Source organism: Perissodus microlepis, chromosome 11, assembly GCF_051167445.1.
Source record: "Perissodus microlepis isolate ML-2025 ecotype Zambia chromosome 11, ASM5116744v1, whole genome shotgun sequence".
In the NCBI taxonomy this organism is placed as follows: domain Eukaryota; kingdom Metazoa; phylum Chordata; class Actinopteri; order Cichliformes; family Cichlidae; genus Perissodus; species Perissodus microlepis.
The window spans coordinates 23714201-23728775 of NC_140471.1; the positions used below are offsets into that span (position 1 = coordinate 23714201).

The window sequence follows — 14575 nt, forward strand, 5'->3', positions numbered from 1 at the left end:
TAGTCCTGTAGCTACAGTACGGAAACACATTTACAGTTAACATGAGAAGGCTAGTACAGGAAGGAAATGAGGAACGAGACAGAGATACAGAGAGGCGAAGGGGGAGAAACAGCAGATGAGGGTCACTGGGGCTTTCCACTGTGTAGGACTAGAAAAGACATGAGAAGTAGGTAAGACCGAGTGAGGAGGGGGAACAAATCAGAGACAGTACGTCAGAAATAGAGTGGAGGCAGATGAACCTGAGCAGCAACTGCGTGATCATCAGAAAAGCCGAGGCGATCGACAGAGTTCACTTCTGGATTTTATCTCCTGAGCTACGATACCGATTTAGCCAATTTTCAGGTATAGAAACAGGTTGAAAAGACGCAGGCTTTTACAGTTTAGAGAGTTTACACGCAGGTGGAGGGCTGTTGACGAATAGGATACAAAATGTGCAAAGAAGATCAGTTCAAGTCTAGTGGGAGATGCTGTCAACGCTGTAATGCAGGTCAGTGAATACGACAATGCTTCAGTTCCTCACGTTTCTCCTCGGTTAACAAACTTTCTTTACAGGCTGCACAGCATTCTTCAAAAACCGTATTTTCATTAACCAACGTCTAATATACAAGTCTGTTTGTTTCACCTTGTCAGGAGAGTACATGAAGACAGCGTGCGATGGCACAAAAGAGACCGAGTGTGCCAAATGTGAATATGGGTTCTACACAGACTCTCAAAATCATGTGGAAAAATGCCATCGCTGCAAGCAATGCCTTCCCAGTAAGTTACACAGGCATACACGCAGCATTAGTCTTAGAAGCTCAGTCAAAGAAACACAGAACCACAATTCAGTCTATTTCTAATAAGAATACAACGATATAGAACTAGAAAGACCGTATTTGAACTCTACTATGCAAAATACAAAAAAGCTAGGAGTGCTGCTTTCACAGCCAAAGAAAGAAAGAAATATACTGTTGGACAGCAGGAAACTGCGCAATAATGATGTTGCAGATTGTGAAAGCTGATGGCTTTTGATATCTATACTTATGGAGTAATAATACCTGCTTTGCTGTTGTTTGTCCAAGTCAGCACCACATGCTCACAGATCCACTTCTTTAACATCTTCTTTATTTCTCACAAGGGGTCATTTGACTGTTGAGGTTTCTTTGTATTTTTGTGTTTTTGCAGCGTCCAAAAGCGTTTTGTGGCAACTGTTGTTGTCATTTGGCGCTATTAAAGTTCAAGGGAAAATTTAATTAAACTAAATTTCCATTTTGAACTAACTGTAAATCCCACAGAGCTTAGCTCAGATTTATGTTAAGATAATTGTGTTAAGAGACAATTTTAAGACAATAAAGGAACTTACATTTTCAAGTTCAACACTTTCAAAATGTTTCATAGCGCAGAAACTGTGAGGTGGGTTTTCACTGTTCTTTATGTTCAAGCCACTTTGACACTGAACTGGAGATCAACGACCCCCATCTATACATACACACACACACACACACACACACACACAGACTTAAACGCAAAGAAAAAAACGTCTCTCTCTTGCTCTTTCAGGTATCAAACAGCAGACACTCAATGAATGCAAAGCTGAAGCAAACACAGTGTGCAAGTGTGTGTCAGGTTTCTACTGCAACAATGCTGAATGTGAACACTGCATGCCTGTAACCCGCTGCCAAGTGGGTGAAGGGGTCAAGACTCCAGGTAACCTTGAACTATAAAAATCATAATGAATGATAATTTTCTCCAGTGATGTTTCACATTCTTAGCTAAAGTGCCACAAAGTCAGGTGAATAAATTTCACTCCTCATTACAGGCGACGGCACGAGTAACGTAATCTGTGCTCCATGTGGAAAGGGGACCTTCAGCAACGTAACAGATTATGAGTCACCCTGTAAACCTCACACCAGGCAAGACTGCATTACAACTATTATCATTGTTATTATTATTATGTTATTATTAAATCTGAAGAACTGTGTGTTTTATGTAGACTGTGAGTGAATTAGTCATCCATTGACACAGAGCAGAAATTAGTCTCTTGGTTTCGGTTGGTGACCTCAGTCTACAAACTCGAAACGTACAACATCCCACATCCTACCTACTGTAAATATATTTCATCCAGACTGTAAAAATTGTGCTGAAACAGTTTCCCATGCTTGTAGGAGGCCTTTTTCTTTACATCCCTTTAACACAGATTTTGTAGCAAAAGCTTGTCCAGTTTTTTTTGTTTGTTTTTTTTAAAAAAAAACTATAAATTGCGACTTTTATTATTTTATTATTATTTATATTTATTGTGTTCACCTGTTGTTGGTGGTATTTTTTTTTTTAGATGTGAGGACTACGGAGGAGTGCTGAAAATTCCAGGAGACGATAAAAGCGATGTAGTTTGTGGAAACTTCAAATGTGGTAAGTTTCTGGCTTTATCAGTGTTTGAGATCTTGTTAAAAAAAGAGAGAGATGGAGTTGTCAGCGGATGCTCTTATGCCGAGTGATTCACTGAGTTCCTGTTGACGTTATCTTCCTGTAACATGACCTATAATTAAGAAAGGAAGTTGAAGATGTATTGATGCAAAATTACTAATATATACATTTTTCATGTAAAATTAAAGTAGTAGCTATAGTTTAGCCCACTGGACCTCAATATTGCTCTAGTTCACGCTCACTACATCTATAGCTTGCCTTAAAAACCAAACATCATATCTAGTCAGAGGCTGTGAGCGGCAAATAACACTAAATTAATGTGCCACTCAAACAGCCTCACAGTCAGCCAGCGTAAAATTCCAACAACTAAATGCGAGACAAAGAGTATTTGTGTGGTCCATTTAACTAATCTGAAATTTTGATCCTCAAGCTTAAAAAAGAAAAGTCGGAAGGTGAGTGGTACACTCACAAACTTCTCCAGTCAGTTTGTTGAAGCAAGATGTTCTTCTTGAGCAAGATATTGAAGCCTCAGTTTGGTCTTTGTACCATGAGTTGGTGTAGTTCTCTGAAGAAACATGGGTTTAGGGCAGATACTTTCAAGGCACTGACAAGAAGAGAGTAGTACACAGAGTGCTGTGGTGTATGGCCACATCAGTAACCCTGTAAAGCTGTATTTAGGTATTAATTTTTGACCTGTTAACACCCTGATGTTAAGAACGTATATTGCTTAAATAGCTCACCACCTTAGATTTTAATTTTAGAAGGTTAAGAGGTGCTTAACTTTCTTTCAGAAACATCTAAACCACAAACTGAGCCTACCATTACTTCAGGAAGGCTACTAAGCTGAGCTCAGCCCACAGTCCCAGTAGATCAGCTGATAACGGCTGATCTTAATATCAGCACATGTCAGCTGACACTCTTCTGTGCTTCAAACTGACAAATCTTAAGTAGGGTGTCCTATTTAGACTGCTTTAGCCTGTTTATAGCTGCAGTGTGAGCTATTTTGCAACCCCAGCTCCCTCTTTTCACGCTACGTCTGACTCAGTTCATGTGATGTTTGTTGTAATCGACGTTAGTTTTGTTCTTTGAGGGGGTCCTGTTGCTGCTCTTTTCACCGTAGGCTTTCCCCATCTGAGCATGGAAATGCAGAGAAGTCCCAAAGCAGAGCCACACCACCAAATATAAGTAATGGCATATGGAAATAGTCATTTTTCTTTTGGCTAAAGTTTTTTGGATTAAAAATCAGTTTGATGGTGGTGTCAGCAGAAAATTTCAAAAACCATCAAAGTTTTTAAAATACCTCGTGTGAACATCCACATTACCGCGAAGCTTATGTGGTTAAAATGATTTTGCATACGACCCCACCGAGCCTTATTTTTCAGTGGTATTTCTTTTTAATGAAACCAAAGGAAGACATTCTTTTTCTTCAGTACTAAAAACAAATTCACCTATCAAAGTCACTTCTGGGAAAGCATGAAGCCACATGCATTGTTTAACAGGAAGTGTTTTTGTGAGGCGCATTGAATTTTGAGCAGCTAAAAAAAAAAAAGAGGGGGCAGAAGAAGCGCACAGACAAAGAATACAGACATACTGAAATGTCTAAATATACTCCAGACAATGAATCAAGTCACAAAGTCCAAATATCCCATGAGATGACTTCTTTTAACTACTGTGATATTTGCTGGGGTGATACTGAGAGGGGGGTGGGGATGTTGAAGACGGTGAAGATTTCCAGTGTTTATCACATTTTAAATATAGTCATGTTATGCAAGCTTTAAAGCCTACTTTCAGGTTTCATAAAATGCATATTTTGCCCCTTAAATACTTATTTCCATTAAATTGAGTCAAATCAGTAGTGAAACTCACACATAAGTCTAATGTTGAAGTCTAAATTTAACCTAAAAAGGTTTAAATTAGAGTCCGATTTACCTATTTCATATTCTTATGTAGAAAAAACAGCATAAATTATTATTTAATCCAATATATTTTAAAATATAATAGTGTATAGCTCTATAATGCATTGCTGCGTTACCATAAAGCTCCTACAGACTGTGGAGGGCTTCCCAAGATGCACTGAGTGTTTCTTCTTCACTCCCCTCTTTTTACTCTCAGTGTTTATACACCACTTTGTGTTTAATGATTAGTTTTCATTCATCTCTGGCTCTCTTCCAAGCGTGTCTTTTGTCCTGTTTCTGCCTGCCGTGGCAGATGGCTGCCCTGAGCCAGGTTTCCTCCTGTTAAAAGGGAGGTTTTCCTTCCCGCTGTCACTAATTGCTTGCTCATGGATGGGGAAGTCATCTGATTGTTCTATTACCTTATTTGGCACTATACACATAAAATTGAACTGAATTGAATGATGAAGCGGCTTAACCTGCTGTACAGTCAGTAAGTGAATGCTTGAAAATATATTGAACTGACGTCTTGGCTCCCTCCCTTAAACAAAACTGAATTAAATTAAATACATATCATTTATATCTTTCAAAATATTATTTTAAACATGTATTCAACATATAATCAGCAATGTGATTAACAAATTTGCAAGTCATATTTATACAGCACATTTAGACCTTATGATATTTTGTTGTAGATATCATTGCTTTATGAACACAGTACGTAAAGCTGTATGTTACAAATGATTGGACTGTTCTGGAGTGGATTGCGGCCATTTATTAAGTATTAATGCTGCTTAGACATGTTGGCACTTCACCAGAAAGAGTTTTCTTCAAGTGAGCTTCCACGGATCATGAGTCACCACCTGCAAATTCAAAAAGAAATGCATATAATCTTTCACTAACAATCATCAGTCTTTTTATTTCTTTGATAAAGTCAGAAAAAAATCAAGTTTCTCCTCGTCACAGTCATTTCACTCACTACCTTATTAATGAAGAAACATGAGTCGTAATCAGTAATCACTCCCTCCCACTTTAAGTTTCCCAGAAGTTATATTACGCTTGTGAAAATTTATTGTGCAATCAGGTGAATAACCCACTGTAGATGTACTCGGCATGGCCCTAAGAACATTTTCTTCTCGTTGTTTTCCAGATTGTTACTGGATGTTGCCAGCAGGTTTGTGGTCAGGGCTCGTGTTGACCGCAATCGTCATCGCGTTGATTTTCATCCTCTGGAGAAAGAAATGCAAAACGTACAAAGCAGGTGTGTACGACGCGTCACTCGGATGGGCGTGTTTGCCACTTTTTCTCACACTTGTTCTCATAATTGTCTTCCTGAAGAGGCGGCAAAATAATGTGCGTGTAAGCCCACCCACTGGCAGTAACTACTCATGCTTTAAGCCACAACAGTGAGAGGGTACTGGCTTTGAAGTCTTACAGTTGAAGGTCACTGCTTATCTCTCTCAAACATGGCCTCCCACTGTTTCCTTGCAGTGTATTAATAACAAAACTTCAGTGAAACCTAATATTACATTTGCAGACTGGATTTTTTGAATATTAAAATGTGATCTTTCATGTAAAGTAAGTTGAATTTCTCCTTTTCTTTTCGCTTGAAAAGGATATGATGTAGTTGAACTCTCTGACAGATTAAGAAAGCAGCAGCCGAGTCTGATGCTCGAGGAGCTTTAGCGAACATGACTGTCTCAATGAGGAAACCACATCCTGTACATATTCAGGCTGACACAGTTATTTGGTGTAATGTGACGCACTCTTCACGGGCAGACAGCTCATACTGAGAAACAATTCCTACGTATGTGGCACAGTCACACAACTTACTATTTTGGCTACCCTTGTATTTCACTGACATTTCTTTTATTTCCACAGAAACAATGTGCTAGTACTGGAAATCACTGATGAACTCACAGAATATAATTATTGTCTTAGAGAGCGTGTGTGCCGTTTTGCTAATATTACAGGAAGGGGTGTGTGTTACTTTTAAAAGCACCAGTTGTTACTCTTTGTACAGTCATGTGGGAAAAGTTTAAGAGTGATGAGGTTCACTCCTTTGATTTCATGACATAATGCCTGTATTTTCCACATATCTGCACGTGGATATATCAAAGGCTTATTACTAGAGAAATTACCAAAATGCAAGTTTCCTTTTTCATAGCCTCATAATATCCTGCCATGCAAACAGTTTCAGTTTTATCTTCTGAGGTTTGGAGATACTTATCTTTAGGATTTTTACTGCCAGCTCAGTACAGTAGATAGTATGAATATACTGTATATGTTGGTTTGTGCAGCTCAAAGTTTTGTTTTCTAGTAATAATTTATTGCTATGTTTTTTTTCAGTATGTGATATAAATTGGAAGTTTCTCTTTGCTCAGAAAGTTTTTTTCTTAATGCCACTTGTTTGAGTCTCGTTTTAGAAACACTTCAGAGTAATTATAGTTTTGAATTTATTTTAATTCTGTGGGCTTTTATTTAATCAGTCGTTTCCTGAGTCTCATTACAGACTGGTTATTTTTATTGGCGTGTATGTTGTTTAAAACTGTTTAGTTTTAGTATTAGTTTTCCTTTCTTTCGTTGTGAAATGGTCAGTATTAGTCAGGGGTTAGTTTACAGCAGTTATTGCAACATGCGCAATTATCTCTCAGTCATGTAGAAACCCCGGTCTCAGTAAACAAGCGTAATTAACACGCCTTCTCGAGCTAGTTGTGTTGACAAACTGAACAAAGTTGACAAAGACTAAAAGTGGATTTAAAAAAAAAAAAATCAGTAATGGTAAATGGCCTTTGTATATTGCTTTTACTAGTCCCCACTAGGGACCCCAAAGCACTTTACACACCCAGTCATCCACCCATTCACACACTGGTGGAGGCAGCTACAGTTGTAGCCACAGCTGCCCTGGGGCAGACTGACAGAAGCGAGGGTTAGGGTTATCGCGCCATCGGCCCATCTGGCCAACACCAGTAGGCGGTAGGTGAAGTGTCTTGCCCAAAGACACAACGACTGAGACGGGGCTCGAACCGGCAACCTTCCGATTACAAGGCGAACTCCCAACTCTTGAGCCACGATCGCCCTAGTAACCTGCTTATGGCTAATGTTCTGTTTAGTCTCGGGAACTCTAACAACCTTGGTTTGCTTGTCTGTATCTCAGAGTTGTTCGGAGCTGACTCAGAACAAAGTTCACACAGATGGTCAAAAGACAGTGAAGGGACTCAATGTCGTGACTCTAAGGACCAGTGGCTGGTGTTTTTTTACATGGAGGTGCTTTGGTCAAGCTCAACCCCTTGGATTTTGGGGGTTTTGGGGAGGTTATTGTGCCATCTAAAGTCCAACTGGTGGAATTATTTGTATGTTTTGTGCATGTTTGTGAGCATAAAACTAAAATGCCTTTTTTTTCCCTTGTGATTTGTGATGTCTGTGTGACAGCTCGATCCAGTATTTGTGTTACTCCGGTAGCAGTGGTTCCCATCCCAGATGTAATGCCTCGAGAGCAGCCTTCTTACTGCCAAGAAACCTGCATCATGTCCGACTGCAAGTTACCAATTTTTAACGAAGGTGAAGAATCACATCGACTCTTTTACATCATTTACACATAATGTTACAGACTTGTTCTCAAACAGCAGGATTTAAGTTTGAAACAAAGTCACTGCGTGCAACAAAAGTGCCCCAAGACTTTTGTGTTGGTGCAGCAGTCCACTTGTTTAGGCTCGAAAATCATTTTCTGTAAAACATTTTCACCCGTATTTAGTGCCATTATAAAACCTTGCTCACATGCTTGGCTTGTTGCACATTATTGTTATTAATTTCACTATAATGATTTTTTTTCAACACTGTATCTACTCTAAGCACAGCCCCATAATGCCTAAAACAACTCAGTTATCTCTCCACACACACTTAGTGTTTGACATTGGAATTAGTGATTGCAGAAATACAAGAACAATGTATGTAAATAATGAATCTCCAATGATCTCAGCTTAATTCAATACCTAGGTGAGACTGTGGCAGCCTTGGTTGATAATCAAAACAGCATTTCCCCCTAAAACCGTCAAAACACGGCCTTAATTCATGTAGGACAAGCCTGCTTCATCTATGCTGGGGATGTGAAACTCTTTTTATATCGCAGTCCACATACAGCCGACTTTGATCTTATGTGGGCCAGATGGGTGAAACTACAATTTCTGTCAGTGTGAAAAGTTGAACTACACATTTAATCAATGAGATAACTTAAAATAGGACAAAGAACCACAATTTCAACAGTATGACTCAGCTTTTCTACATGGTAAAGGAGTGCTGCTCTGGTGTCACCGTGAGTTTTTGAGCTTGGATCGTGAGAACGCGCATAAAATTACACAACTCTAGAAATCAATTATTTTGGTGTATTGCGAATGGCGATGAGGGAGGGTTTTATGGGTAGAAAAGGTCTAAAAGCTTCCAAAGCCATCCAGTGGGCCAGATTGGGGTCTTTCCTAGGCCAATTCTGGACCTGGGGCCTTATGTTTGACACCCTTGATCTATGTGACACAACACTAAAGCTGGATGCTATATGTTGGTCATTTCTGCAGTTTCTCAGGAACTCATTTACATTAATCTTACAAACATTGCAGCTCATAAAGTGCAAAACTGCATTTCCAGTGAGGAATGGTCACACTTAATGATTTTATCGTTCTCCTCAGATGATCCTTTGGTCATTTCCTGCACAGAGGACACCTTGAACACCAGCCATCCCATAACTCCACTGAAAGCTTCCGTTTCCTTTGTCGAATCCAGTAACACAAATGGAAACGCGAGTTACTGCAACAACTTCTTCAGGTCGCAATCCGAGCCACAGGAGGACGAGTACTGTGGGACATAATCCAGTGTAACGGCATACTTACCCAACCTCAGACCCTCACTGGATCGGAGACAATGCAGTTCTTTTCAAGACCTTTAAACCTTTTTAATACCAAAAGAGAGAGACTGGGCTCTCTTTCAGGTCCCTTGAAGGTTGACTGATGCCACCTGCAGGACACTCATGAGAATTTCCTCTCAAATGAAGTGACATTTCTGTGCTGTCCTGACCACACAGCTGAAAAAACACTGGTGATGCACAGTGGTGTCTGTTCTCAGGAATAATCTGACATGTTTTGTTTTTGTTTAGTTTTGTTACTACAACAATTCTCACGAAATGACCAAAACAAATTAAGCGGTGATAGTAACAAACAGAGCCTAATATAGTTTGCTTCTTTAAGCGAGCCAAACTGATGCAGTGCGTGACATCATCCTTCATCATCCCACATCCTGCTGCTGCTATGAGTATTTTTGAGCAGCGGGAATAAATCCTTCAAAAATAGCATCATTTCCAGCGAATGGTATTTCAAAAACATTTTTAGGTATCCCAATGACCAAAGGCTTTTTCTTTGCTTTTAAAAGATTTGCTTTCTTTATAGGAACAAATCGTTTTATTGCTGATAAGATAGTGAAATCAGAAAATATATGAATCTTTGTAGCTTTTCCTTGGATTTGTTGATAGTGGGAAATCTACTGCTATCCTGACCGTTTAATGGAATCTGTATATATTGAGTTGTTTAACTTATATTGTTCCAACTTAAGTCAGTAATTCAGATTTGAATGTATTGTATATGTAAATCATTATAATGCGCATGAACACACTGATTCAAGTTTTCCTTTCTGCCATGCAGCACACATCAGTAAATAGTCAGCTTCACATAGACTTTGAACCAGGGAACAGGAGGTTAAAGGCTAATGTCTGAGCTGACTCTGTCAGAAAGTTTTGTTGTTTTGTTGTTGTTTTTGCATTTTTTTTACTTTGGTACTTTCTGTAAAAGTTCAGGGCTGCAGTTCATGAGTGAAAATGACTTTAGATATGAAGCAGCAACACTCAGACACACACACACACACATTTTGTATAATTTAAGACACGGAATAGAAACACGACAGGTGCATGAATTATGACTTCTTTATAACATTGTGCAATATGGGGAAGGACGCAGTCATTCTGCTAAACTGCTCTCTTCTCTTTGTTAAACCCATCAGACATATTCAGTTCATATTCTGTTTTCAATATTCAGTACTGCTGATTATAATAAAAATGCTATAAACGTGACTCTTGTACCAGCTACTTTGTTTTAATAGGATTATTCGCTGTAAAATATTTCCTGTGACTTCAGTTTGCGTTCTTGAAGACTTGCTTGGCTTTGATTCCTTGAACTCTCATCTCCTGCAGAGAGGAAGTGGAAAAGACGAGAAAAAAAAAAAAAAAACAACACGAGGTGAGAGGGTGTAAATGAATGGTGAGAAACAACGAGAACATTTGGCACATTAAAGACGAGCACAAAACTGGGATTGTGTCCAGGACACCATTTCCACCCCACCTCTCTCCTTCTCATCCTTTGACCTCGTAATCCGTCTTCTACTCTCTCACCATCTATTCATCAGGTCTTTTCAGCCCGCTCTCTACTTTCCTCCTCCGCCTCTATATTAGTCCCTCACTGTTCCCTTCCCCTGCTTTGTGTAACCTCTAAAACCCACCATTATAAGTCTTGATCCTAGCTGGCATTTCTTTCCCAATTCTCTCTTGAGTTTAGCATCAACAACACATTGTTTTCTCCCGATTGCAACAAAGGTATTAAAAAAAAACCTCGTGAGAGCTTTTTAGCGGAACAATGTAGATTGTTTGAAAACGTAACCAGTAATGAAAGATAAGCTATGAGCTTGAACTGTTTGAGCTCAAAAGTGCCTCTGAGCTTCACTCCATAAAGACGTGCATTCGGGGCTCCTCTGCCTCCTTTGTGTGTATTCCTTTGTCAGGTCGTAGTTTGGCCTTAGGCATGTACAAACTCCACTGACCTCTTAATAAAAACCTCTTCACACAAAGACGGTAACAGAATTAGCCAATGAATAACTTCTAAAACCTGCCTTATTTGAATACCCTCCCCCATTTAGCATATCAATTTCTCCATCACTTCCCTTTAACTTTCATTTTCCTTCTTCCCTCTTCCTTGCTTTCTCTCTGCACTGGCCTCTTGTTCCCCTCGTACATCCTTACCAAATGCAGCTTGTCGCCCTCCAGCCAGTGCGTCCAGCCTCGTCCCTCTTTCTCGCCTCGCTGTACACAAACCAGCTTGTCTCCGTCCCAATCTACTGTAGTCTGTGTAACCACAGAGATGCCGTTAGTGTGAGACATTAGCATGTACAGTAGCTCACACAACGCTTAGCCACACAGAGACAAGAAGCTTTGTGCAGCGCAAAGAGGGGGGGACTAATACAGTGATCCGTGAAAGGTCATGAACCCTTTAAAATATACTTCATTTGTTCAAACGTGACGAAAAACATCAGATTTTTATAGAAGTGGATTTAAATGTAAAATTTATATGTATTAGATTATTTAAGTCTGACTCTGGTTTGTTCGCTGAGAAAAATGATCTCTGACTGGAAAAAATTAATGAACCTTTGCATTTTTTTGTATCATGTAGACAGCAATGACTACAAAAGATAAATTTTACATCTTCATTCTTCTTTGCCTCACTTTGATGGGGGAACTTGTGAGTTTGAGGCCATTATCTTGTTGTATGACCCACATTCTTGTGGGATTTAGTCCACGGACAGGCATCCTGTCACCTCCCTGAGAGTTTGCTGGTATCATTCAGAATTCATTGCTTCATTAATGAGAAAAAGACAACTAAGAACAGCAAAACAGGCCACCATCAACATTTCTTTCATTTAAACTGGTTTCTCATTTTATACCAAAAAGCTCTGCTTCAATATCATCTTTACCTGAATTATAGTTCAGTGTCCCGGTTTTTCAATTAGATCTTTGCAAGCTGCAAATGGAGATCAGCAGCTTTCTTCTGGTAGCCCTACTCCACACCCCATTGCTGTTTAAAGTTCTGCTGATGTTAGACTCAGTAAGCTGAAGATTGTCACTGTTAGAGAGGCCTTTAAGTTTTTGGATGTTGCTCCTGGAGTGATATTTGTTGGTTGACTACACCAGGGGAGGGCAACAACAACCTATGATTTCCATCATTTGTCTGACTGTGTTTTGGTGTAGACCAAACTCTTTAGGGGTGGTTTTAGCCTTCACAGCCTGATGAGCATCAGCAAATCCTTTTCTGAGGAGCCGCATCTATTCGGGCTGTGATGCACATTCGTGTTTTGAACATCTGACCTTAGATTCCCGTCCCACTCACACCTGATCATCATGCAAAGCAATGAAACCTTACCCAGTTTCACCTTGGCAAGTGAAAATACATTACATATTTTTCCACAGCAGATCTGCTTTAAATGCTTATGTGACAAACATATTTATTTAGAAAAGAGTTCAAACTTTCAAGCACAAGGTCTCCTCCTATCTTGGACCTTTTCAAAATCATTGTGGAGTTAATGTACATTACTGCAATTCTTAAGCCCTCATCTAAACAGCAAGTAGCAGCTATGGGAAAAAAAACTCAGCAGGTGTGTTGACTTTGTTTGAACACTAAGCATGCAAATCAAACTTGTATAACAAGTAATGACTTAATAAAATCAATGTAATGTTAAAACTGCGTGCATGTACAAACATGCCGATGTGCACATTTGGAAAAACCAAAACACGTACCTGACACACACGACCATCCACTGGCCCAAGGTCCTCAGTAAATTCTTTTCCAATAGTGAAATCCATGTTGAAGTTCTTGAAGGTGGTGACTGTGCGGATTTTCATGGCTCCTGTGGCCGGGTCATGGGTGATCTCTTTAGTGGGCTTCAACAGACAGACGATCTTCCTCAGAGCAAAATTAATATCTAAGAGAAGAAAGAGAGAGAGAGATGTTGTAGCATGAGCCACAGTCTGTTACTTAAGTAAAGCAGATTTTTTTGTCTCTCACACACTGCAGGCAGAGGGGACACACACTGTGAGGGAGTGAATGGGTCCGGGGTCACACAGAGGACAAGGTGGTGATTTCATTACACTAATGTGCTTCAGCAAATAAAGATGGTCCTCACCATTAAATCAGACACTTAAGGTTACCTTTTAAAGTAACCTAATGGCAACGAGTCAGTGAACATATGAATACTTAAAAAAATAAAAGACATGAAAGATTATTGTTACATTGGAGGGTTTTAACTGCACATCTGTTACAAAAAGCAACGCACTTGAAGATTACAAAAGTATTTAAAATACTGTATAAAGATTTGTACCCAAAGCTTCGAGGTAGGAATCCATATTCTCCTGTTCCACCATATGATAAGTGCCGCTGTAATTAGGTTTTGCCATTTTTTCTTCTTCTTTGTTCTTTCCGAAACTCCAGAAATCCCCGTTTTTCGTCGTTCTTGCTTTTCCTCCAGTCCCGTGTGGATCTCACAGACAAGCTGCCGGTTCCTGTGATATCACTTTCAGTTGCGCAATGTTTTGGACAATGGACCCGGATTTGACGGGAATGCGCGTGGAATGAGTGCTGCCTGTTGCAGATTGTTGCTGGAGTTTGGTGCTCGGTTATGCTGCAAGCTGCTCCAAATATGCAACTCTGGTGGTGACTCACGCTCAGTATATGCAATCGTTTCCAGGGAGGGAGCGGGGCCTTTTCTGCAGGACCTCATGCAGGGGGAGGTTCATTCATCTTTACTAATGCTTTTCTCAGAGGGATCAGTTGCAAGCAGAGGCGGCGCTTCGGATCCCAGACATGCAGAGGGTTGGTTGATGCACTAAGTAAACGGGTATGCTCGTGCACTAGCAGCTGAGCAGCACAAAGTCAAAGCGAGGAACAAAGAGACATCAAGGATAACCTGATATGCTCATTTCCAGCGCCATCTTTTATTCTTTGACCATACTAAAGAAGTTTTGCATGTTCCAAATGGTCCTTATTTACTTTGATGTACAGACCTCATTTAATCATTCCTCTCAAAAAGGCTGTTTTCTCCGTTTAAGCCAGCTTTCCTCTGATTGGCTGGTTTTAATGAAAGTCCTCTTCAGTACACATGGCTAACTCTGACCCTATTTATACAAAAGAAAACTCACAGAGGTTTTTCATGTTTTACTGATTGATGCTTTTGTAGGTGTTTCCTTGTTGGTAGCCTCCCAACTGGTACTGATGAAGTTTAGTATATATAGTATAGCAAGTTTTGTTACGCCAACAGGTGAGAGGCAGGAAAACAAGTTCATAGTTAACCAATGAAACATTTTAAAGGGCCAGATTGTGTCTCTTACCTGTGTGCCTTCTTCTGCTTTCTCCCAAGGGTGTTCCATCCAAAAGAGTTCCCAGTAGAGGTGGGCAGATCGAGCCAAATACCTATAGTATCAG

At 39.8% G+C, this 14575-nt stretch overlaps 2 protein-coding genes across 2 annotated transcripts; one reads left to right on the forward strand and one right to left on the reverse strand.

The window, feature by feature from the left end:
- Positions 1-77: 77 nt before the first annotated feature.
- LOC146377901 (tumor necrosis factor receptor superfamily member 5) lies at positions 78-10404 on the forward strand. Its single transcript, XM_084943417.1, has 8 exons — positions 78-487; positions 631-756; positions 1540-1686; positions 1799-1892; positions 2312-2388; positions 5446-5556; positions 7728-7856; positions 8975-10404. The coding sequence occupies exons 1-8, from the start codon at positions 430-432 to the stop codon at positions 9151-9153; spliced, it is 921 nt and encodes a 306-aa protein (XP_084799543.1). The 5' UTR covers positions 78-429; the 3' UTR covers positions 9154-10404.
- Positions 10244-13895, reverse strand: rbp5 (retinol binding protein 1a, cellular). Its single transcript, XM_084943418.1, has 4 exons — positions 13476-13895; positions 12895-13079; positions 11347-11448; positions 10244-10518 (listed from the first exon to the last, which is right to left on the reverse strand). The coding sequence occupies exons 1-4, from the start codon at positions 13549-13551 to the stop codon at positions 10465-10467; spliced, it is 417 nt and encodes a 138-aa protein (XP_084799544.1). The 5' UTR covers positions 13552-13895; the 3' UTR covers positions 10244-10464.
- Positions 13896-14575: the final 680 nt, after the last annotated feature.

What these genes read in the sequence shown, in the direction of transcription:
- LOC146377901 (XM_084943417.1), top strand. Translation starts at nt 430, where the DNA reads ATGTGCAAAGAAGATCAGTTCAAGTCTAGTGGGAGATGCTGTCAACGC. An exon ending in CCCTGTAAACCTCACACCAG is followed by an intron (nt 1,893 to 2,311) that starts GCAAGACTGCAT and finishes TTTTTTTTTTAG; the next exon opens with ATGTGAGGACTACGGAGGAG. An exon ending in GTTACCAATTTTTAACGAAG is followed by an intron (nt 7,857 to 8,974) that starts GTGAAGAATCAC and finishes CGTTCTCCTCAG; the next exon opens with ATGATCCTTTGGTCATTTCC.
- rbp5 (XM_084943418.1), bottom strand. Translation starts at nt 13,551, where the DNA reads ATGGCAAAACCTAATTACAGCGGCACTTATCATATGGTGGAACAGGAG. An exon ending in TTCCTACCTCGAAGCTTTGG is followed by an intron (nt 13,080 to 13,475) that starts GTACAAATCTTT and finishes TTCTTCTCTTAG; the next exon opens with ATATTAATTTTGCTCTGAGG. An exon ending in AGGGCGACAAGCTGCATTTG is followed by an intron (nt 10,519 to 11,346) that starts GTAAGGATGTAC and finishes TCCTCTCTGCAG; the next exon opens with GAGATGAGAGTTCAAGGAAT.